Consider the following 24,463-nt stretch of genomic DNA (forward strand, 5'->3'; position numbering starts at 1 on the left):
GACAAGAACTCCAGGTTTCCAGTCTTAATAACTGGGGAAATCGAGAAGAGCTAATGCCATGTCGGACCGGACTGATGCCCTGTCATTCCAACCTCTTATTGCGTCTCTAACAGCACCTGTAAGAGTCACTTGGAGAAAGTGAGGCAGCGGCCTCATGGGATGCAGAATTCAACATCTGGGGACGTGCTCCTGGGCCAGAGCTATGTAGGGAGTCACTCGGTAAGAGAGCTGGACATATCTTCTGGACCCAGCCTTTTGCTTCGTTGCCCAAGCTGTTCTGCCTCCACCATTCAGCATTCAATGGAGGTACAAAGATTAGTCACTACATGAAAAACCAGTGGATCTGCATGGGGCATAGTAAGCTATTAATTAGCTGATGCTTGTAGAGCACTTTGAAGAACAAACATGTTATGTAACTGCTAATTATAATTACCGTCCTCAGCCTGCCACCTCTCACCGAGTCTGTGGCTCCAGCTGCAGCTGTTTCCATGGGTTTGTGCAAGCTTTGATTTAAGGGGAGACAAGGCATTCTCACTGAGAGCTGTTATCTTTCTGTGAGGAGGCCTCTAGGCCCTCCATCAAGATTGGCAGCTAAATTCAATTTCCGCAAATAAAGGGGGTCATTTCCATGCTGATTAATTCATAGGACCCTGCACAGGATCACCAGGCGGGGAGGCAGTGAGAGATGCTGATTACTATGGCTTTTGCTCAGCTGCCTCCCCCCACCCCTCCTTTTTTTCTTTTCCTTGTTTTCACCCACTTCTTTGTGCCTCCCCTTCTGTTCCAGCTGTCTCTTGTGTATTTTGTGTTCACCTTCCTCAGTGTCCACTTTTGGGTCCCCCCCAGTCTTCTACTTTTCAGCCTAACCTCTGAATGCCCTCTACCTCCGTTCTCTGTTTTCATTCTGTTTACCCCTCTTTTAATACGTAAATGTTTAGTTCCAAATTGGGTGGAATAATTTATCTTCATTTTACCTGGATTGTTTTTAGTTACAAATATTCTGGGAGCCCCTATTTCTCTGGCATAGCCACGTGCATCTGTGTATGTTTTTTATGGAGTGTGAACTCCAGCGAGGTGGTAGACTTTTTTTTTTCCTTAAGGCCGGTTTGGACTGGAAACTCCAGACAGCTGAGAATTAGGTAACCAGTGTCTGGAAAAACCCAGGTAGAAGCTTGATGTTCAGTGAGTTGGTTTACCTCAAGATCAAAGAGGTTGATTCATTCTCGATAAGACTGTGTCCCTGGCTTTCATTCTGCACTGGTCATTTGGCATTTTATGTTTCGAATCTGAGTTAATAATTATAAGGCTGATGCTTACTCCTTTCGTGCTCTTAGAAGCATAATATCTCTGTTGGAACACAGACTGGTTGCTGAGACCCTTTCTGAGCCCCTGAACCTGACTCAGGCACTGAGTCCTTCAGGCCTCCTACTAGCCTCTGCTCCTCATTTTGTTTTGTCTTGTTTTTTTTGTTTTGTTTTGTTTTAATCAACCCTCCTCTTCAACCCAGTGATGCTCACTCGCAGCTCTACACATTTCAGATGGAAAAGAAAGGTCAGCCAGGATAAATGGCCTCATTTACATAAATAGCCGCATGGCTGGGATTTATTTGAATATGTGCAATAATGTTTGGACCGTGGAGCATTGCAGCTACCACTGAGTGCATGCCAGCTTACACCCCCAGAGCTCTGCTAGAGGCCTTATTGCTTGATTTCACTTTGTCCTCACAAAAACCCTGTAAAGTTAAGGATTGCTATTTTCATTTCATAGATGAGTAGTACTCTGAGACCCATGAACATTAAAACAGCTTTCACAGGGTCATTCAGTAACTAGGAAATGGCACAGTTAGGATTTGAACTCAGGTCTGTGAACCTCGACAGCCCATGCCCTCTCTCCTATGCCAGTGTTTTCCAAGCTTGAATTATTTGTATGCCAACCTGACAGTGTTTGCTATAACAAAAGTATTATTTGTTTAATAATTTTAAAAAACAACTTATATTTAAAGTTAAAATTAAAATTTTTTGATCAAGGGCACTTTGTAATACATGTGATCTCATGACTTTGAACCAGGTGAATTTTTTCTAATGCATACAACAGTTAATACAAAACAAACATAAACATTATTTAAGCCCAACCAAAAATCATTCTAACATATGTAATGCATTTTAGGAAATCACTACTCTAAGCCATGCTCATTCTACTTATTTTATGTGACTCTAAAGACTTAAAAAACAGAAAGTAAACACAGCAGAACTGCTCTCATTTAATTTATTCAAATATGCACTTATTCAAAGTAGTCACCTTGGGAAGCCATACCCTCATTTTAATGTTGCTGCCTTATGAAAATCTGTGTTCTAACCCCTGTTTGGGAATTGCCCTCGGAGGTAGTTTATGAGTCTTATTAGAAGATCAGGTATATTACTTTTGAAATTAGATACTGCTTTCAACTGGAAATGCCATGGAGCTTGACAATTTGTTTGGGTCCCCTGAATAAAGAAAAAGGATCTCAAATTGGAAACCGAGAGAGTACACTGGCTCAGTACACTGGCTCAGTACACTGGCTCAGTCCCCGCCCGCAGTGGGGCTTCTGAAAGAGCAGTCTCTGCTCCCTGTCTCCGTTCCCGCCCATCCCATTCTCTTCTTAACTTCCTGAAGGAGAATCAGGCATCTGACACCCCCACTTCACTGTATAGCTTTCTCACCAAGGTTACTAATGGCCACCCAACGGCCAAATTCAGGTTCTACTTTCACCATTCATTCTTCTCCGCCTTTCTATAACACTTAGCGTTGCCGATCAGCTGTCAATACTGTCAATATCTGATCAATACGGGATGCTAATAGAATACTAAAATGCATAACTTTATACAAATGTACATTTATGTACACATCCCCCCCCCCCCAAGACAGAATCAAAGCAAAGCGAAGGTACTTTATCACCCACTGAGGCCTTGTTCCCCCACCTCGAGTGTAGAGAGCAAGTGAGTGCTGTGGGGCCTTTGTTGTTGTTGTTTTTTGCCAGGGATGTCTAAATGCCCTGCAACTGGACAGGCCAAAGGCCTGCTCTCCATACCTCTACCCAAGGTCAAACTTCAGATGTAGCCATGACACTGTGGCACGCCATCTGAGCAGAAGGAGCCATGTGAAAGAAGAGAGGGAGAGAACCTGCCCTGGGTGCCTTCAATGGTGAGCTCCAGGCCCTCCTCCCGTGCAAGGGGAGGAGGTTGTCGTGGGAAGGAAGGGAGATGGCTTTGGAGGAAGCAGACGCTTCTTTAAATCTTCTTTCCTTGACTCCCTAAGCATCACACTCCCTCAGCCAACCTCTTACCTCTCTTCTGCATTGCTCTTTCTCCTCTGGTTTCCCTTTCGGTGCCTGTGTTTCCCGGTGTTCTGTCATTGCGCCACTTTGTGTCCTGCCCAGATTTGACACCAGAACCCAGGGCTTCAGCCGCTGTCTACACACTCATGACTTTCAGGACTATTTTCACATGGACAGTCTGCAGATAACTCACACTTAGCATGTCCTACCCACAGTTCATTAGCCTCTTTCTCACAAACCTGGTCAGCTTCCTCCTGTACTTATTATGAGAGCAGTAAAAGACAATCCATTCAGACTCTCAAGTGTAAAGACTGGCAGCATGCCGAGATCCCTCACTGTTCCTTATTTTTCAATTCCCATTGTGTCTCCATCATAATTGTTTTATGATTTTAAGTGCAGTGCCCTGATTTCATCTTTTCACCTTTTTTACTAAATAACTGCTTCAATGCAAAGGCCCTTGGCTCTGGAGTCAGACAGAACTAGATTTGAGTCCTGACTTGACTGCTTACTAGTGGCCTTTGGCAGGTTACTCAACTTAAGCCTCAGGTCTGTAAAATGGACACAGTAGGAGCAAACTTATGGGGCTATTTTGAAGATTCAAGAAATAATGATACATTATACATAGTAATTGGTGTGTGGTAATAACTCAATAAATGTTCTCTCATTATTGATTTTATTACTGCTTCTTGTGACTGCTGTAAAGACGGGATCAAGTCTATAAAGCCCTACTTATCAGTCTTCACGTATTGAGCTACTATCAAGGTCCTGACAGTCCGACTTTGTTCTCTCTCTGCAACCTCACTTCCCACTTTTCCCCTTCCTCAGTCACGTGACAATGCTCTGTCCCCACTCTGGATGTGCCACACCCTTTACCCTTCCAAGCGTTAGACCTGCTGGCCTGTCTGCTTAGACGTCTTCCCTCCTCTTCAGCCCTTCATCCATTAAGTTCATGCCGTCAGTGAAGCCGGCTTCCCCAGGTCCTTCGGGGGCAGGTGATGACTCCTTTCGCTAACCCTGTGGTACTTGTGTGTAGCTTTGCTCTTGCGCTTACTGAGTTGTAATTTACCTGCTTGTGTGTGTGCTCCCTCCAGTAGGCAGCATGTTCCTCAGAAAAGGACTTGTGTTCCAATCATCATCACAGCCCAGTGCCTCGCCTAGGGAGGTGCTTGGCATTCAGTGGACATTCAGTTTATGGTGAATAAAGAGCTCTGGAGTAAATTCCAAAGAGAACTTCCAGAAATGTTTTCACATATTGGTATTGGAATTGGGACATAGCCTCCCAAGTCATCTCTTTTAATTAATTGATTGATTGATTGATTTTAGGGAGAGGGGAAGGGAGGGGGAAGGAAAGGGAGAGAAACATTGATGTGGGAAAGAAACATCAATTGGCTGCCTTCCATAGGCACCCCGACTGGGGACTGACCTCCATCCCAGGCATGTGCCCCGATCAGGAATCAAACTGGTGACCATTTGGTTTGTGGGATGATGCCCAACAAACTGAGTCATATTGGCCCAGGCCCAAGTCGTCCCTTTTTTAAAGGCAACATTAATGTGAATGTTTAATGTCCGATATGTTTATTAAAAACTCTTTCAAACTGATCTGTAGGCACCTGGGAGAAAAAGCAATGAAACTTTGTTAACTGCTCCTTGAGATGAAATATCTGACACCCTATAATCAGCTCTGGGCCCCATCTGTGCAGAGAGCATGGCACAAGCTGGAGACAGACGGCACTTCTGAGATGTCACTTGCAGTTGTCATAGTGAAGGAGCAGAAAGGAAAGACAAGACGGGCAACTTTTGTGTCTCCTTTCTAATCTCTGCTTGGGTGGCAGATGGGTCCCAAGTGGAAAGGAAATTTGTGTTACTGGCAACTCAGAGAGAAGGTGAAGGGTGGGATGTTTCCATTTCCTTCTGGACCAGGTGGTGAGTTAGTATCAGAGGGATGTGTGAGTGAGCACAGGAGTCCAGAGCTGAAGGGCTTTGAGGGGTGGTGGAGAGGGAAGAGGCTGGGAATATTTGGGCCCTCTTTAAGCTGATAATAAACTGGTGGCAACATCATCTTTATGCTACCCAAGAGAGTCAGTGGATAGAATCTTTGCATCTCTTAGGGTGCCCACATCAGTAGCTGGAATATTTCTTCGATTTCACATTCTCTGTGCTCTGGGGAGAAGTATTGATGTAGAGACCCCGGAGTGCTTTGAACAGCCATGAGCGATCCTCCAGTGTCTCTCCATGAGTTTGCCTGTGTTCCTGTCTCTGTCTCCATTTACTCTCGCTTACCTATAGCTGGCCTGGGCTTATTCAAGACCACATAACGTGGGACATAGAATCTCGGTAATGCTGCTGAGTAAAGATGTAGAATGTCCTGTGGGCAAGGAGATCAGTTGACCAGGGTTTATCTAAAAGTGGCCTTGGTTCTGAGTACAAGATGAATGAGGCAACCCTACAGACGCCTATGCCTACGGCATGGTCCTCTTTCCCGCTTGGAGACTGAGAAGAGATTTACTAGAAGAGATGGACAGGAGCTGAGTCGAGGAAAGCCATTTTCTTATTCATTACATGAATAATTTGTTACATGAAATACATGCAGAATATTTAAAAGAAGCCACACAACTCGAAGGAATCCGTAGCTTCCCGCTAGACCAGGTTTAAATAGCTTCAGTTCAAGGAGTCCCAAAAGTATCCAAGGACCTTGTGAAAATTCACTCTGTTTACCCCAACCTGCCCCTGAGGGAGGGTCCCCAGTGGTGATGCATGTCATTTCCCTCTGGGGAACAGCAGCGACCTGAAAACAAGAGTGCTCCATCAGCCAGAGGCATGAGGAGCCGAAGCAGAGCTTAGCTGAGCGGCTGCAGGGGAGGTTCAGGACGCGGCCCTGGGCCTGCTTCCCGCACACGGGAGTAGACCGCCCGTGGCATCCAGTGCCCTCAGACCAATCGCAGGTGGGACTTCTTAGCCATACTTCCTCAGCCGGGACTCTTTCCTTTCCCCCCCAGCCAGGCTCATTGGTGATGAAGACAAACGGGGCGACTGGCCTGGGGTAGCTGGGATTGCCTGGCTCGGTTTCTGAATGGGAGCATGGACGGTGAGCAGCAGACGTGTTCGCTGGGCAGATAAAGGGAGCCCTGCCCTCCAGCCTGGTTGTCGTTAGGGTTTTTCCAAAGCCCGTTGACGCGTTTCGTGAGTGGATGATCTCTTTTTTCTGTTTTAGAAATAATTACAGAAATTAATGCTGTGTCCGTGTTTAATCACACCTGTGTGAGGTGGCAAATAAACCCAGGAAGAATGAACTCCAAGACTGTGTATGTGGTGAGTAAAGTAATCTGCTTTTTTCCTACTAGGGCAGAAATGGTGACTCAGGGAAACAGGAGGTGAGGGACTTGCTTCCCGAAGAGCCTCTCAATCTAATTGCTTCCCAAATACCAGCATCCTTTAAAAAAATGAGCAGATATTTAAACATATCTGGGGTATCTTATTTTACATTTTGTGCTTCATATAGTTGTCACTTGACAGGGTGTATGTGTGGAGATGTGTTACATTTGGTATCCAGACTTGTTTCCAAGCACTTCTATGTCCCTCCCCAGAGGGACTCCTCATTTTATGTCACTTCTTAGGGTTTATTGATCACTAGGCTGATCAGACATCATCATCGTCAAATACCTGATGGCAGAGGTTTCCCTTGTTAATCTTCCCCAGGTGGGCAGTGCAGTGTAAAAGGAAATAGTAGGAGATGAGGACCCAGCACCACAAAGTCCCTCTCGGTTGTTTTAACCATAGTCCTGGTGTATTCTCTTGTCTCTTCCCCTGGACAGATACATGTACTAGGACACCGGGTGGACCCTATGGAATCAGTTCACGAGGAGACAGTCAACCTGACCACAGACAGCAGGAGCCCAGAAGTGTGCCTAGATCTGTACCCAGGCACCAACTACACCGTGAGCATTTCCACTGCCCCTCCCAGGCGCTCTGTGCCAGCCCTCATTGGGTTGCAGACAGCAGGTAGGTGGAGCCAAAGTCTCTTTCCCTCCTAGAAAACGCTAAGCACAGGCCATGGGGGAAATATGCCTCAGAATCACCTGGGCAGGAGTGTTCATAGTTGCTTTCTGAGATCTGTAGCCAGGAGAATGCCTAAGAGAGATTCCTATCCTCTTGATGCCAGGCGGAATGTATTGGTTCTCCTTTGGGGCGTCTGGTTAAAGTGGAAAGTAATAAAAACATTGGAAAGAGAACAACTATAGGTGAGAGTTTAGTTATCTAAAGCCACAGAGGGTAGCCACATGGCCTATCTTTTGTAGGAGACACAAAAGGCATTACTTACTCTTGCGCATGAGAGGAGGAGCCAGGGACACTGACACAGTGGCTTTATCTCTAGAAAGGGAACCACCCCAGGACTGATAAGGGCTGGGAGATCAAGTTGATGAGGGGTGAGTGGATAGGGGTAGGCAGTCCTAGGATGCCGGAAGGTGAATTTTGGGTGAAAAGAAGAATTGGCAGGGAGGAGCTTCGAGAAGCAGTAATAAACCTCATTGCACATAGTTATCACATGGATTTTTATAATAACATTGTGACAATTATAATGTTTATAAAAATCTGGTTATAGAATGTTAGGACTAATTAAATGTTTTATAAGCAAACCTTGAGAAGCCATTGAGGTCATTTTTTTTTTCTGGGAGGAGTTGAGATAGTCCTTACATTAGAGAATGTACCTCAACCTTCAGTTATTGCTGCCTCTAGGAACCGGAAGTGACACGGATTTGGTAGAAGTAATCGAAAAGACTGCCAATCTGAACAATATGAAGCCAACTGCGAAATTACACAAATTAGCTCCCTGGGTACTTGTATGTGAACAAAACAAAATGATTTCTTTCTAAGTAAATAATAGGTAAGGAAAGATATTAGAAAACTAATATAGTAGCTAATTAGAGAAGCTTCTACAAAATTAGTAATAAATTGCTATGGATTTATTAGGATTATGTCTTTTTAAGAAGCTCATCCCAGGTCTTCAAACTCATCTTTCACTGTTCGGTCAGAATGATAGTTTGATGTTCAGGGTCAGCTGTTTTTGCTAATATCTCATTACTTCAAGTTCATTTCCACTGGGAAAGCGTAGCCTTTGGGGTCAGACAGACCTGGTTTTGCATCTTAACTCTGCCATGAAGAGTGGGTGATCATGGCTGAGCTGTTTAATGTCTCCAGGCCGCTTTCTTCTGTCTGAAATTTTAAGAGAAATGGGATTTAATTTGCAAATTAATCCAGTGAGAATTGGGATTTTGACTGAGCCATCCCAACGGGAGGCAAGGCACACTTCCACATTTACTCGTTACCTCCTCGGGGTTTGTCTTCCCTCTTTATGTGTGCACTTCGGTGAAGATTTATCATTTTTTTCTAAATCCTGCATACTTAACTATTGATTTTATTTTCAGGATTATGCCAGTTCTCTTAAAAATGAATTGGGAACTTTTTCAAATTTTTTATGCTCTTGGAGAGTTTATATAATTTTTAAGTTATTTCCTTCCTTTAAAGTTGGACACATTTGCTCATAAGATCATTTAAATCTCACCCCTTTGGGGAGATAATTCTTTGATAACTTTGTCAATTTCTTCTATGATTATTTTTGGTCTGTTCATGTTTCTTTAATTTTCTTGAGTCAATTTTTATAATTTATGTATTCCTTAAAAAGTGGCCACTTTGTTGAGATTTAAAATATATCGGCAGAATGTCATGTGGAATATTTGTTTACAACGCCTCTGGGGTTACAGGTTATATAACCCCAGGATATTCTTATTCCTAATTTTGTTGTTTTCTCTTTTTAAAAAATTGATTAGCTTATCTTGGGTTGTCTGCTTTACTACTGTTCTTTTCCCCCAAAGAATAAACTCTTGGGTTGTTAAATTGTTTTTCTTTTTTGTACCTCATCAATTTCTCCCTTATTTTTTAAAAAAAGATTTTATGTATTTATTTTAGGCAGAGGGGAAGAACAGGAGAGAGAGGGAGAGAAACATCAATGTGCAGTTGCCTTTTGCACGCCCTGACTGGGAATTGAACCGACAACCCTTTGTTTCACAGGCCAGTGCTCAATCCACTGAGCCATACCAGCCAGGGCTATTTCCCCCTTATTTTTATTATTTTACTCTTCCTGTTTCTCTTAAGTTGGTTATATTGTTCTGTTACTAAGTTCTTGAGTTGAATGCATAATTCAACTTATTTCCAATCTTTCCTGTTTGATATAAAAGTCTTTAATGGTTTTTTTTTCCTTCTGAATTTGAGCATGGGCAGAATTCTTTAGGTATGAATGGGTATCTGTTCTCTTTGTTCTCACTTTTAAGGCATGGTGTAATTGCTATTCTGATTTTTCCTTTGATTGAAGAATTGTTTATGAATGAGCTAATACATGTTCTCTTTATCCTTACTTTCAAAGCATTAACTAATTGCTACTTTGATTTCTCCATTGATGGAAGGAAAAGTTATGTGTTATACAACCCATATTTTTTAGACATTTACACTTTATTGTCATTTCTAGTTTAATTACATTTTGGCATTCTCTTCATAGATTTATTGACATTTTGGGAGGGCTTACTGTTGGCCAATTTTTGTAATTTTACAGTTGTTGCTGGATAGTAGAGAGACTGTAGGTAGACTAAATCTAGTGTTCAATTAACTCTAGTAAGATTTTCTAGGACTTCTGAAGGGTTTTACATTTATTTTGTTGCTTTTTTTCATACTTACATTGCCATTTTTCTCAATTTCTCTTAGAAATTCTAAGTGTTTTGTTCCACACCTTTTGATGTTAGGGTATTTATGTTTATGACTGATAGCTTAATTGTAGATTCTAACTTTGCTAGTCCCAGATGGCTCGCTTTGTCCTGTTTAATATTTTTTGCCCTGAATTGTACTTTGGTTAGTGATACTGGCTTCCTTGATTTCTTTGTGTTTCCATTTGCATGACATGCCTCCACCCAGTTTGTTCTCCTTAAAAGCCCCCTGGATAACAGTGCCAGAGACACGTGCTGGGAGACTGCATGTGTTGAGAAGCCTGTTTGAAAAAAGTGTTATTCTTTTGTGGGTCAATTAAGCAACTTATATTAGTGTTGTTTGTGATACAATTTCCCTTTCTCCTGTCATCTTATGCTATTTTACTCTTTTTTATGCTACATTATTGTGTCCATTGTTTTCTTTTTGCTACACAGAGCTGCTTTTTCAATGATTCAGACAGTATAGATTTTGTTTTTATTCTGCAATTCATCTTAAAAAACAAAAATAATCCTGCTTGAATATGTATTTCTCTGATTACCAGCATTAAGACTGAAACAATGTTAACTTCTCCTTCAATAAGATGTGGGAATGACTATTCTTTATATCCTTTTATTTCTGCCCCCTCCCTTCCTTTATGTTACTGTTTTAACATGGCATTTTATGGCCAGCTTATTTCTAATACTTTTGACATGTATTACACCTTTAAAGAATTCATTTGTATCTTGATTAATAACAACATTTATAACAATGATTTAAACAGGTCTATGTTTTAATAGTCTCTGTGTTTCCTGCATTCCAAAGTTTCATACCGCAGTTTCTCTGGTTTTCTGTACTTTCCCTCCCTGCCCCATGATTTCTGTCTTCTGCTCACAGAGGCATGGGATACTTTCTGAGCCCGTGATTATCGGAGAATATCTTTATTTTGTCTTCACAGGTGAATGAGAGTTTGCCTGAAGATAATTGCCTGGGCCGTAACCTTTGTAGTCAGAATTCTGGAGGCATTTCACATTGGCAGTGGGACTTGAAAGTTTTGAAAGAGGAGTTTGAAGAAGCTGTGATTTAAAAAATCCCATGTAGATAATCTGATTTTTCAGCCTGGGTATCATATAGGCTTTCTGTACGTGTGAAAGTCAAGCCTTTGATCACTTATTTGTACACATGAGACATGTTTGACCGCCAACTCCCCATTTGACATTGTTTTAGGTATTGGGTGTTCAATAGCGAATGAGACACAAATCCCTTTTCTCATGAAACTTCAGTCGTGGCTGATATAAATGTTAATTTATTTTCTTACTAAGTTGTCTTAGTACTCTGTGAATTTTCTTGATCTTCAGAATTTGGTCTGTCTACACATTAGGGGCCTTTCATGAAATCTCTGATTATTGACTGCTTTTTAAAAAATGTCCTGCTGGCTCTTCAGATACTCCTATGTGGAATTTCTTCTCGGCATTAGTCTTTCCTTTTCTCTCGTTTTACATTCATCTCTTTGTCCCCTGTCTCTATGGGGAGGCAGCAGGTTTGTTCTCTGTACAGTCATGCATACATGCATTGACATGTCTGGCCTCTGTCATTCCTAATGCACTTTAAGTTCCCTTGTTATACTTTCATTTTCTGTTTCCTTATTTCATTCAGTTTTCTTTTTATTTCTGCCCCTCCCAACCAATTTCCTCTCTGCTATTGCTTTCTCTTATTATCTCATCCTTTATCTGTTTGAATCCATCTTACTGTTTTTTAACAAAGTGTATGATACATGTTGCCTAACTTTGCTCAATATTTTCCCCCCAAAAGTATGTTCATTCTTTGCCTCCTAAACACAATCTTGTTCTTTGCAGAATCATTTTATGGGCTCCCCGCCCTCCCGCCCTGCCCTTCTAGATTACTTAGTCTTAGAAGATAAAACTTAGGTGTGATTCATTTAGGTGTGATTTTTTTCATAATAAAACGGATGCCATTACCTTTGCTCTTTTTATTGGATAATATTAGTACAATTACCTCAGACCTCATCTTGAAGGATTTAGTGTAACTTGGATGATCTAGTGTCTTTTGGGGAGCAGCTGTGGGAAAGCCCGTTGCCCTGAGCCTTATTTCTGAGCACTTTGCACTCTTGATTGGTAACATTGTCACTACTGGGCTAGCTCATCATGGCCTGGCTTCATTATGGTGTTATAGCCTCTGAAGGCAGACAAGAACTAAGTCTCTCCTTTTGCCAGCTCAGGCTGATGAAACTTCCAGGTCCTTCGGCCTCCCCTTAGAAGATCTCCAGTGTGCTAAAAAAGGGCTATTATTATTTGTAGTGGTAGTAGCAGTACATATACTTTTTACCCTGGCTACCTATCAGATTGCGTGGTGCATTAACGAAAACACCGATGTCCAAGCTTTACTTTAGATCTGCTGTGTCTGGGTAATTCTGATGTGCAGTTGGGACTGGGAACCACTGGGGAAAATGGCTACAGATGGGGATTATTCATCACTTTATTGTCCTGTGGCCTGTCCTGGCTTCCAGCCTCCACCTCTGTAGACATGAGTCCTCCTCCAGGTCCATCCTTTGAAACGTTGAGACCGAGCTCCTCTGCTTGGAAGACACGCTGCTCAGGAGCTCTCAGTGTGTTCCTTCCTGCCCTGCTCCCCTCCACGCTGTGCTGAGCTGAAACGTCTTCGTGTTTCTGCCTTGTGTATGGCAACCGACCCTCCTTTCCAACCCGGATGCAAATTTTGACCCATTTTTACTATTCTGAGCACTTCTGTCTGGATTGGGGGTGGAAGTGGGAACCAGACGCCTTCTTGAACGTTGCCGTCACGCCCTGAATTCAGGTTAGAATGGCTGTAAGTGGGAAAATCATGGGGAGACGGGAAGTGCGCAGACAGTAGGTCTGCTTTTGCATCCTGTTTATGCACACAGACCATGTGCGGTATTCCTGAATCCAATATGTACACTTGATGCGCCTCAAAATCATTTGCATAATGTGGCAGTGTTTGTTTCAGATGTCCTTATGAAATCTTTAAAATAAAAGTTGTGAAGGTTAAGGAGAGCACATGCAATAGGCCTTCGGATTCTCTTTCATAGCCATGTTTTTACATTTCCAGTTCTAGCCAAGGATATTTCCCCCAGCTCGTTGCCTTGTGCAGCATACGTCAGTAATAGTTACAATTCTGTAGACAATTCTGACTTTGAACAGAATAATTTATTGTTGTTCTTATTACTTCTTAGGTAGCAGAGACTCCACGGGAGAAATAGACATGAAAGGTACTTATAAAAAGCTTCCCTCTGATAGACATGGAAAGTTTTTCTCATTTGTAGAAAACGTATAGCTTATTTGTTAGGAAATTTGCTTTTCCTCAAAAATTAGCCATGGTACCCCTGGACTCTCTGTGAGTTCTTTATTCATTACTAACAAACCTCTTCTTTGTGATTACATTAGTAAAATAGAACATCGATGGAATGAATTAGACTACACGAGGCATGAAATTACTTTTTTTCTGTACAGAGGTTGAAATCCGTCTGTTTCTGATTATTTTATTGCCTTAGAACTTGCCTGAGCAGCTCCCTTGAAATGCTGTCTGCAGTGAGAACAAACATCTTGTCCCATCGACTACTTGCTGGTCGTCTTCTAGGTGGAGGCACTCGCTCTGAGAGTTCTACTCTGTGGTCTTGGCCTTTGTTCACCTTTTTCCCATTCTCAGAGTTTTCTGGCTATTGACATGCTTATATAGAACATGCCATTTTACTTAAGTGATGAGATTAACTTTCCCAAAATATCACAGCTTTATTAGTTTACAGTACTTTTTAAATATGCCTTATTTCGTTTGATACTCTCAAACAATCTGTCATGTCAGAAGCGCAAACTGGATGACTTGGTTTCACAAATTGGGAAGCGGAGGTTCCGAAGGGTTAAGTGACATGGCGAAGGTCATGCAGTTAAGACATTGCAGAGCCAGGCCCTGAAGCCAGATGCGGTGGCCTTGCTGTCAAACACCCTATTGGTGCTCTCGGGATGTCAGCGTTTCCAATGTACGTGGTCGCGATGCGTTTGCCAAGATGACGCCACCTTCCCATGTGTTCTCTCTTGTCTTTTAGAAGATGATCTCTTAGAAGACGATGGAATTTTCAATATCTCAATATTTAATGAAGCTTGTTTGAAATTGAACAGGCATTCTAGGAAAGTTGGATCAGAACAAATATACCAAGTAAGACGATCTCTTTTGTTATTTATTAAAGAATCGTGTCACTTAAAAATTTGGGTGCTCTCCAAGTAAGGATTCAAAGTATGTAAAAACACTTATGAAATAAACTTCTAGACAGTTCGATTTTTCTTTCTGGAGACGGATATGAGATGTGAGGTGGATGCAAGTGAGGGACTAAACTGAAGGAAGACACTATATTTAGTGACTAGCTATCATTTTCCCTGTCTGGTATTTTACAGGTATTATAATTTTATTAGTGTATTCAGTAGTCACAACTTATTTTGTCATCAAATTCACACTGGGATGTGGGTTTTTAAGAAACTTGTTACATGGCTGTTGGTCCTCATTTAACTTGACTTTTTACTTTTATATTTGAAATTTAATCTTTAATGTATTTTTTCCATTACTATTTAGTCCCCTTATATCTCCCTCCCCCCAGCAGTCACCACACTGTTGTCCATGTGCATGAGTCCTTTTTCCTTCTTGCTCAATCCCTCCACCCCCAGTCCTCCCCCCCACCCAGCTGTCAGTCTGCTCTCCATCTATGAGTCTGTCTCCATTTTCCTCGTTAGTTCAGTTTGTTCATCAGATTCCACATATGAGTGAAATCATGGTATTTGTCTTTCTCTGACTTATTTCACTTAGCATATGTCCTCCAGGTCCATCCATGCTGTCATAAAGGATAAAGTTTTCTCTTTTAACTTGACTTTTTAAACATCACCCTAGCAAATCATCTGTCAGAGAGTAGACTAGGTATTAAGTTAAAATTAAGTAATTAATCATTCAACAAAAGTATATCATTTATTAGGACATGGACATTCTAATTCAAACTAATATCATTATACAATTAAACAGACAATTACAATATGGTAAATGAGTGCTTTGATAAAAAGTGAATAAATGGAATAGGATATTGTGTGTATGTGTACATATCCAGGTCCAGTTTTTTTTAAATAGGAAGTAAAGATGGTGTTGAATCACAGAGAATTAGTAGGAATTAACCAGATAAAGGAGGTGGGGTAAGGGTGAGGAAGGGCACAGTGGGCATGTAGAGTAGCAAATTGAGTAATAGTGTGACTCTTTCCGGGAACAGAGGAAATAAGGGGAAGTGGGAAGAGATGAGGCAAAAATACAAGCAGTGGCCACACCATGAAAAGCCCTGTATCCTGTGCTTTTGAGTTTTCATCTTATTTTGATGTCTATGTGGGGCTCTGAAGGACTAAGCAAGTGAGTGAAATACTCAGTTTTCATATTAGAGAGAACACTGGACCTAGAAAAACATATTTAAGTACCCAAATAATGTAATATACAATAAAAATGATTTTTCAAATGAGTACAGAAATAAGTAGTTCTGAGACAATTGGTTAACTACTTGGTTAAGAAAGTAAAATATTTAAATAGAAGTTGTATACACCCTAAAACCCAGCAACTCTACTTTTTACAAAAATCTTCATCCAAGGATATGTTTCTTGATTTCAGAGATAGAGGAAGGAGGAGAGATGGAGGCAGGGGGAGAGAGAGGGAGGGAGAGACATCGATTGATTGCCTTCCCTATGCAACATGACTGGGGATCAAACCCGAAACTTTTTGGTGTAGGGGATGATGCTCCAACCAACTGAGCCACCTGGCCAAAGGTCTACTTTTTAGTATATACCCTAGAGAAATTTTACACTTGTATTTAAGGAGGCATATAATTGGATTTTCATTATTTACAATAATAAAATATTGAAAATAACTTAAACATTTATTAGTTGGAAAATAGATAGTTGTGATATTTGGTCAAATCATGTGAAATTGCTGCTATTCCGCCATTTTCATATGGTTCAACCTAATACATTTGTAAAACTGAATATTACAAAGGAGCTAAAAATGAATAAACTAGATAAAAATAATTCACCATGGATAAGTCTCAAAAACAAAATATTGAGTGACAAACCCATGCTGTAATATGTTTAACAGGCACCATCAGGCAAAAATTAGCTTCTTTAAGAGGGAGTGATGCAGATCCTGGCCCACGGGATCCGTGTGCTGTGGCTGCAATGGACGAATTCACAGGGACTACAGAAGTCCTGTGGAGAAAAAGGGATGGAGAGAGAGAGGGCCAGAGAGCCCAACCCCTGCCTGGACAGGCTTTTATTGCTTTTCTGGATACATCACATCAAGGATGGTCCTCACTTACTATGCACAGGTTTGCTGTAGGTGATTACCTTTTACAGATAACAAAGGAAAGAATGTTGCTAATTACTTCAAAGAGAAGAATGTTACAGATCAAGGGGAAAAGTGGTTGAACTGGTTACACTCCATACTTGGGAGTTTAGCTCAGACTTTAGGAAGTTAAAGATACTCAGTAAACATTTGCTGCCTCAATCCAGGGTGAGGGAGTTTTAGCAAAAGCAAGTTTCATAGCAGCCTAGGTACAATGCAGGCCTGATTCCCCACGGGAGAACCTGTCTGTGGGCGTGGGTCCTGTGTGCCAGACCTTGCACCCACTGGCTTTTCTGAGTTGGGGCTGGGCTACATTTCCCACGCACGGAATGGTTCCCTATAAGAGAGTATCTGTACATGATAATAACTAAATTCAGAACCTTTTTAAAGAAAGATTTTATTTATTTTTAGAGAGGGGGAAGGGAGAGAGAGAAACTTCAATGTGCGAGAGATACATCCATCTGTTGCCCCTCCCATGCCCGACCCGGGAACCTGGCTTGCAACCCTGGCATGTCCCCTGACTGGGAATCGGATCAGCAACCTTTCAGTTTGCAAGCTGGCACTCAATCCACTGAGCCACACCAGCCAGGGCTAAATTCAGAACCTTTTTGAAGATGACGAAAGTATTTGGTGAGAATCATGTGCTTTCACACTCACATTGCAAGTGGTAGTTTCCCAAAAGGAAACCACAGTATTGTTAGGACAAGCGGGTGGACCCCGGGCAGCCAAAAATTACAAACGTCCACTTTCTCTTCCTAGTTCCCTACTGTTATTTCAATGCATTTCTTATTAGGTGACCCATTACTGGCTATTAGTCTCAGGAGAAGACAGCAAATGATTTTATATAGAATACCTCTCCAGAACTAGAACAAAAAATAGATGTTATTAATTGAAAAATGTATTCCAACATTCTCCACTCATTTCTTAAAAACTCTCATGTATATAATATGAATATTAAACTTTTCTTAAGTAAAAAAAAGAAATGATTGTTCATTCCTACACTAAAATGATAAAAGAGTTAAAATGAAAATATTGCTTTTGTATCACAATGAATAAAGCATGATAAAGAAAAAAAGAAGCCCTGGCTGGTGTGGCTCAGTGGATTGAGTGCCAGCCTGCAAACTGAAAGTTTGCTGGTTTGATTCCCAGTCAGGGCACATGCCTGGGTTGCAGGCCAGGTCCCCAGCATGTGTGAGCTCTCAACTCCCTCTCTCTAAAAATAAATAAATAAAACCTTTAAAAAAGAGAAAACATTGCTTTTGTTAATATATTAGACAAAGAAAAATTTAAGTAACATGTGAAACACTCTTTTAACAAATCCAGAAAAGAATTGAACATTCAAAGGCAGTTTGCAAAAGCGAATATACAGATTTCTAAAACATACATGAACACATTATGTCTCACTAGTAAACAAAAATAATTAAACCACGAGATACCATGACTCTTCTATACACTTGGAGAGAGTGCTGTGACACACAGCTGTTGGGCGCTTGAATTGGCATGGCTTTTCTGGCACAGCCATTTGATATTTGTATCTATCCGTGACTTTCAGAAGTGTACTATAATGAATTGTTCAGGCACGTACAGAGAAATTAAGCTGTTCTCTGAATCACTGGTAATAATCGGAAACAAATGTTCATCGATAGGAATTCGTGTAGATAAATACTCATACCTCCATCTGTTAGAACTCTGCACAGACATGCAGTACGGTCTACTTCACACTGGACACCATGGGCTGCTCTCGCCCAGTATTCCTCTCTCTGTCCCGCTGGCTTGACCCCACTCAGTCTCCTTCATAGGATTCCCTTCCTCTGCCTGTCCCTTAAATCCGATAACCCTCAGGGCTGTGCCTTGCCTATTCTCTTTATATCCTGTACCCTCTTTGGGCATCTAACCCAAGCTCTTGCCTTCCTTAATTATCTCTATGCTGAGGCTCCTGGATCCATTTCTTCAGGCCTCATCTGTTCTATAATCTTTGGACTACCTGACAAGCTACTGGCACTTTCTTTCGTGTGTGTCTTCACGTGTGTGACCCTCTTTCCTGCAATCCTCTTCCCTACCTTCCTGAACCCACCTGGCCAACTCCCACCCAGGCTTCGAGGCTCCGCGCAGTCATTGCCTGCTGGTAGGCCCTCAGCGACCTGCTCCCCCAAACACTGTTCCTGCTATCCACACTTTTTCCTACTCTGACCTTTCACATCCCCAGCCCTCCTGGTTAGTGCTGATTTCTCCTTCAGTCCCCAATTAAGATGGGGAAGCGTTCCCTGATCCCTGAAGAGGAGGGTCAGGTGTCCCTCCGGGGTGCTCCAGCAGCTTCCTGTATGATCACACTCATCTCTGGGTGTTTTATTTGCCTGGATACTTATTTGTGAGTTTCTTTAGGCTAGGATCTTATTTGCCATTGTAGAACCAACACTGTATATTCTGGCAAGTAATAGGCACTGTATCTACAGAATGAATTGATGACAGAGAAAAAACTTGATGATATATTGTTAAATAAAAGGACTATATTGTAAAATACAACATACAGCAGATTCAAAGCCTATAACTAGAAAGCATGTTTGTTGTTGTTGTTTATAGACTGAACTACATGCAGTTTAGAATGAGAATGACCGTAGCAATGCAGCCTACAGAGTCGTGAGATGTTGCCCGGCAGATATCAACAGTGTGAATGCAGACAGGAGGAAGTCCAACGTCTGGATTGACCCAGTGTTTTGAGTTTTCTCAAAGGGGTGGAATTGAGAGCAAAGGGCCAAGGGCATTGAGGATGTTGGGGGAGAAAATGGTCCATATGATAAAAAAATGATGGTTGAGATAGGTGGGGAAGACGAGGATGGGGGTGGGAGAATATTGGCAGGAAATCTTGAGTGAGGAAATCTTGAGGGTTTTCTTGAGAGAGATCATGTCTAGTGGGAGTGAGAATAAGGGATGATCTCAAGAATAAGAGATCTTGGTGGATCAACTCGGCTGATGACACAGTCTAGCTAGGGTGTGGCCATGGATCTGAGCCATTAAAGTTGAGTGGAAGAACTTCGTAACATTGAGCTCAAGGGACTCTGAGGCCAGGTGCTGATGGCTTATGTATAGTATAGGGACCTTTACATTACCCAAGAGAATGCTAGGAACTGGGGGAGAGTGGAATCTCCTAGTGAGTCTTGTGCCAGGGTCCTGGATGACTATGGAGCGACGACCATGATGAGGAGGGAGGGGGGCAGGGTAGCTGATGGCATGAGCATCAGAGGAAACACTGAACACACGGACATCCACCTAAAGCACGCCAGTCAATCAAGGGCTGGTTGTATTACTTCTGGGACCTGCACATATATCTGCCCTTATAAATCCCTATGTTAAACCGGCAACTTGAGTTGGCAATGGATCGAGTTAACAGTGTGTGATGACTCCACACAGACCAAAAGCTTTTTACAGCAGAGCTCAGCTGGAAAAGAGCAAGTGAAGTGAGTGCCACTGCACAGCTACTTTGAATGCACAGTTTGCGGTAGTTCTCATAAAGTTTAAAAACTGTTCCTTGAGGCTTATCCTTGTCTAAGAAATCCTTAGGAATGAACAGAATTTAAAATAGTCTCGCCCAGTAGCCCCAATGCAGTCAAGAGATGACCTTAGAGAATGGCCTGTCAATCTGTTCATCTGAGATGAAGTTGTGCATTCGAAGCTCAGTCTGTAGCTGGGGGGGAAGTTGCATAGAATAGGTAGAGCAGCTTTGGGAGGTCCTTCCCCCTGGTTTAGCTTGCTATTGTGTTAAACACAACTCTAAGTGGGTGAGGACAAATAGAAGGAACCTTCTTGTTCTATCTTTATTTTGCTTATAATCTAGATATCTGCAAACCAACAGAAAATGTAATGCAACCATTTCTTTTAATCTCATGACAGTTTAAAATTGTGGGCCAAAGAGGGTATCTGAATGATTTTTATCACGCAATATCATTTAACTTCACAACGGGGGAACGAGCTTCGGTGGTGTGTTTAGACTTGTACCCGGCAACCGATTACACAGTGAACATCACCCTGCTGGGATCTCCTGAGCTGCACTCAGTGCAAGTGATGATCACAACTGCACCGGCAGGTAGGTCTGCGAGCCTTTCTGTTTTATAGCTCAGGGCAACAAGTGAGATATGTGAATTGTACAATGTTGGGGAGCATAGGGAATGCTGGGGAATCAAGAGACTTCAGTTCTAGTTCTAACAAACTACCAACTTTGTCTGGGGTTCAGGGTGCCTGAAACTTACCACCTATCCCTTTCCCCATAGGGGTTCTGGTTCCTGTGATATTTCAGCCTCTATAAATTACCAAGCAGAGTGGAGCCCACCACCTATGGATTGAAACCTAATTCAGGAAATAATCTCTCCTAATGAGGTTGTTTGGATTCAGTCTGACACTTGGCTTCCCGTATATTGTAGGGTACCCTGTCCACAAAGAAAGGAGAAATTCACTTTCCTTGGAAATTTTAGAACTTTGTAATGTTGGCTCCAGATCTTTCTTGGTGCCCATCCCAAGTCTTTAGAACCTTATCATTTCCCTTTCTCCTTTGAGCCCTGTTTCTACCCACCCGCCCCCACTGCAGAAGATCTTTATCTCTTGTTTCTGGAACTTCTGCTTTCACTGGTCTAATGAAGCAGGAAGTGCCCAAGCCACACCTTTCCTTAGACCTGCATTTCTAAGACTTGAAGCGCCTGTGCTTCTTTGCTGAGAACTGGAACATTCCTTCCTGCCACTGCTTCCTTCTCTGCATCAGAGATAGGGCGCAGGTGGTCCACTTCCTTCTGCTGTTCCGTGGGCTGAGCTTTCAGCTTATAAACTCCCATCCTAGTTGTTTCTGTTCCTTCTTGATTCCCTGGCTAATACCTTTTGCTTGATTGTTACACTTTCCTTCCCTACATTTGCTTTTGTTTTCACACTTAGATTTTTGTTCTCCTAATGTATTACTTTGGATTCTGCCGGTGAGCTCTCTGCAGAGAGAGAACGATACCAGAGAGTTCTGGATCTGCCACGATCATCCAGTGTTCAAATAAATCCTGCCCATTTTACTTTCATTAGGAGGTATATATTTCTATTCCATTCAACCCATAACCCAGGCCTGGGCCAGATAATTGTCATCCCTCCCTGGATTCTCCCATTTTAATACAGCTGTTTTTCTACTCTTTCCTTCAAGTTCTGCCTCCCTGCATTCCCCAGGCAGGCTTCCTTCTAGCCTCAGTCTACCTGCTCTTACCTCTACCATAACAATGTAATGGACAATTAAAAAAAAAAAAAAGAACAAGGTCACCCTGAAACTAATTTAATGATGCTTGAAGAAGTCTACACTGATTTTTCAAATATTTCTCTTTTTAAAAATGTCCACATTTTCTATAACTACACACTTCCACTTTGAGGAGTTCTCCATTAATGCTTACTTGGGATTTAAAACTTTAAGAGGACCCTTCTTAATTGAATAATGCCTAAACCTGGGTACCTTTTGGGAGGAGAGTCATTCTAGTCTGTTCTTTAACATAGCCCTTTCATTTTTTCTTTGGTGATTTTGAGCCACTACCCCAGACCCAGTCAATATTCCTGTCTTTTCTAGCCTCTTCAGAGCGGCTGTATTTGGATATACCTCCCTTTTCCTTGTCACGATTTCTGAGCAGGGCCAGTATGAGTTCAAGTTTCCTTCTCCTCCTTGATGTTACTTCCTTTATTTCATTGTCTCCTAATCGCTTCCTATTTGCAAGACCAAAACCTGTTTTGTAAAATAATTTCATTTTTTTTTCGGAGACTGGGCAAATCTTTCCAGGAACAGAGGGTTCCAGGCACACACCTTTTAGGACTGCTTAGCGTGTGCGTTTGTGATAATCCCACTGGATTTAATCTACTTCAACCCAAGAAGAATCCCTGCTGTAGAATCCCCAGGCAGGGTCTCAGGTACACAGACAGAGAGGCTCCAAGACAGTTATTTCCCAGGCTGAAGTCAGAGAAAAGATTGCTTAGTTCTTAGTCTTAACCATCCATTAATACAATGTTAAGAAAAGCTAGCTACAAGATGTTCTTTTTAAATTTTATTTCCTTGTAACTTTTTAATTTGATATAATTTCAAATTTCTCTCCCTTGTTCTCTCATTCTTCTGCCCTCCCTGGCCTGTCTCTCTCTCTTCCAGAAATAAATCCTACTTGGCCATACTGTATTTTGTCATGGTTTGGGTTCTGTTCCCGAATATTTTCTTTAGAGTATTTATGCTCCAGTGTTCATAAGTGATATTTTTTTCTGCCTTTCTTTGTACTACCTTTATCAGGTTTAGGCATTCGTATTTTTCTTGCTTCGTAAAAAGAATTTAGAAGGTTTCCTTCATTATTTGGAAGATTTCTTTTATTATTACAATTCACATAGCATCTGGTCTCAGGTGGTTTCATAGAATTCTCTGAAAGAGTCTGGATATGGGGAATTTCCTTGATAACTTTCTCAGTTTTTTCTGTGGAAATTGGCCTGTTTGTTTTTTTAATGTCTAATGGGGTCAGTTTGGGCAAACTCTATTAGAAATTAGCCATTTCATCTATGGTTTTGAGATCATGTCCATGTGGTCTACATAGTCGTTTCATTTAACTTTTTGAATTTTTCTTTTGTTTCAGTGATTATTTCTCCTTTTGTTTGTATTTTCTTTCTTTTTGCTAAATTAGGTTATTAGCAGTTTGTCTATTTTTCTGTATTTTTAAAGAACCAAGATTTTGTTTAATTAATTAGATACACTATTCTTTTTTCTCTTCTACATCAGGAATTAGCAAATTATGGCCTGCAAGCCAAATCTGCCCGATAGCCTGGTTTTATAATAAAGTTTTTTTGAAGCACAGCCAAGTCATTCATTTACATATCGTCTGTGGCTGCTTTTGTGCCACAAAGGCAGAGCCGAGTGGTTGTGACGGAGCAGGTCAGCCCAGAAAGCCTAAAACATTTACTAACTGACCCTCTGTAGGAAAAGCTAGCTGACTCCTGTTCTCCATCAGTAATTTCTGCTTTCATATTTATTATATCCTTTCATTTTTTTCTCCTTTATAATGGTAGTTGCATTTTATCTTTATTGTAAATGATGGTTTTTGCATTAAAAAGCGTCCTTCTGTGTCCTCATTTGATGCTCTTTGCGCTGAATCTGCCTATGCCGGAATGACTACTCCCAGTGTCTTATGGCTGCCACGTCCTTGTTTCACGGTGCCTGTCACTCCGTCTTCAGCCATTCCAAATCACTTCATTGTAGGTGTCCCTCAGGCGCACAGTGTGTAGTTGGACCTTGCATGGTGAGACCATTTGAAAATCTTTTTTATTTGTTAATAAAATATTTTTAAGAAGTGAAATCCATTTACAGTTATTGATAAGACTGATATGTTTGGACTCAAGTTTGTTGTCCTGTTATGTCACTATACTATATATAATGTATTTTCTGTATTTCTCTGTGATGTGTTTCCTTTGGTGATTATTTATTTATTTATTTATAGGAAGGTTTGTGTATATTCTTTCCAATGGTTGCCTTTGTACCTTTTTAAAGTGCCCTGTCTCCTGTTTTCTTATGTAACTTTTCACCATCTGGTTCGTCAGTTTTTAGTGGTGTACTTTACCTTCCATTTATTGACTGTATAACAGTCAAATTGGTCTATTGTTCCATCCCTTCTCCTCCCAGTTTTTAGTTGCCTTGTTTTTACTTTATCAGAACACAGACCATTGTATTTTTCCCCCTACCTTGTCCCACCTTTTTGTGTTAAGTCTGCAATAGAATATGTCAGATAGTCCCCGTCATTGTTTTTGCTGACGTTCCCCTAGTTGGCCCTGGGATGAAGCTCACCTTCTAGTAGACGCCTCAAGAGTACAAGGTTCCCTGAGTTCTTGCATGTTTCACACTTCTCCGTGGCCTTGACACATGAAAGATAGCGTGGCTGGATATAAAAATCTTGGTTCACACTTGCTTGGTTGGAGTTTCCTTAAAATTCAGTTCTGTTACTACTTTGCTTTTTATTTAGCTCTTGAGAAGTCTGATGC

The 24,463-nt window shown here is 41.5% G+C and overlaps 1 protein-coding gene across 4 annotated transcripts in view; it reads left to right on the forward strand.

Moving 5' to 3' along the window:
* Positions 1–24,463, forward strand: part of SUSD1 (sushi domain containing 1) — a 143,595-nt gene that overhangs the window by 39,287 nt on the left and 79,845 nt on the right. For 2 of the 4 annotated variants that reach the window (XR_008426530.1, XM_053921788.2), the window contains exons 6-10: positions 6,525–6,622; positions 7,126–7,312; positions 13,275–13,310; positions 14,142–14,251; positions 20,342–20,534. Coding sequence is in view for 3 of the 4 variants with exons in the window: in XM_053921788.2 (XP_053777763.1) it covers positions 6,525–6,622; positions 7,126–7,312; positions 13,275–13,310; positions 14,142–14,251; positions 20,342–20,534 (624 nt within the window). In the remaining variant the exon portion in view is untranslated. The remainder of the gene's footprint in view (positions 1–6,524; positions 6,623–7,125; positions 7,313–13,274; positions 13,311–14,141; positions 14,252–20,341; positions 20,535–24,463) is intronic. The other 2 variants (XM_053921782.1, XM_053921794.2) reach the window with 1 other exon arrangement.

This window comes from Desmodus rotundus, chromosome 1, assembly GCF_022682495.2.
Source record: "Desmodus rotundus isolate HL8 chromosome 1, HLdesRot8A.1, whole genome shotgun sequence".
Taxonomy (NCBI): domain Eukaryota; kingdom Metazoa; phylum Chordata; class Mammalia; order Chiroptera; family Phyllostomidae; genus Desmodus; species Desmodus rotundus.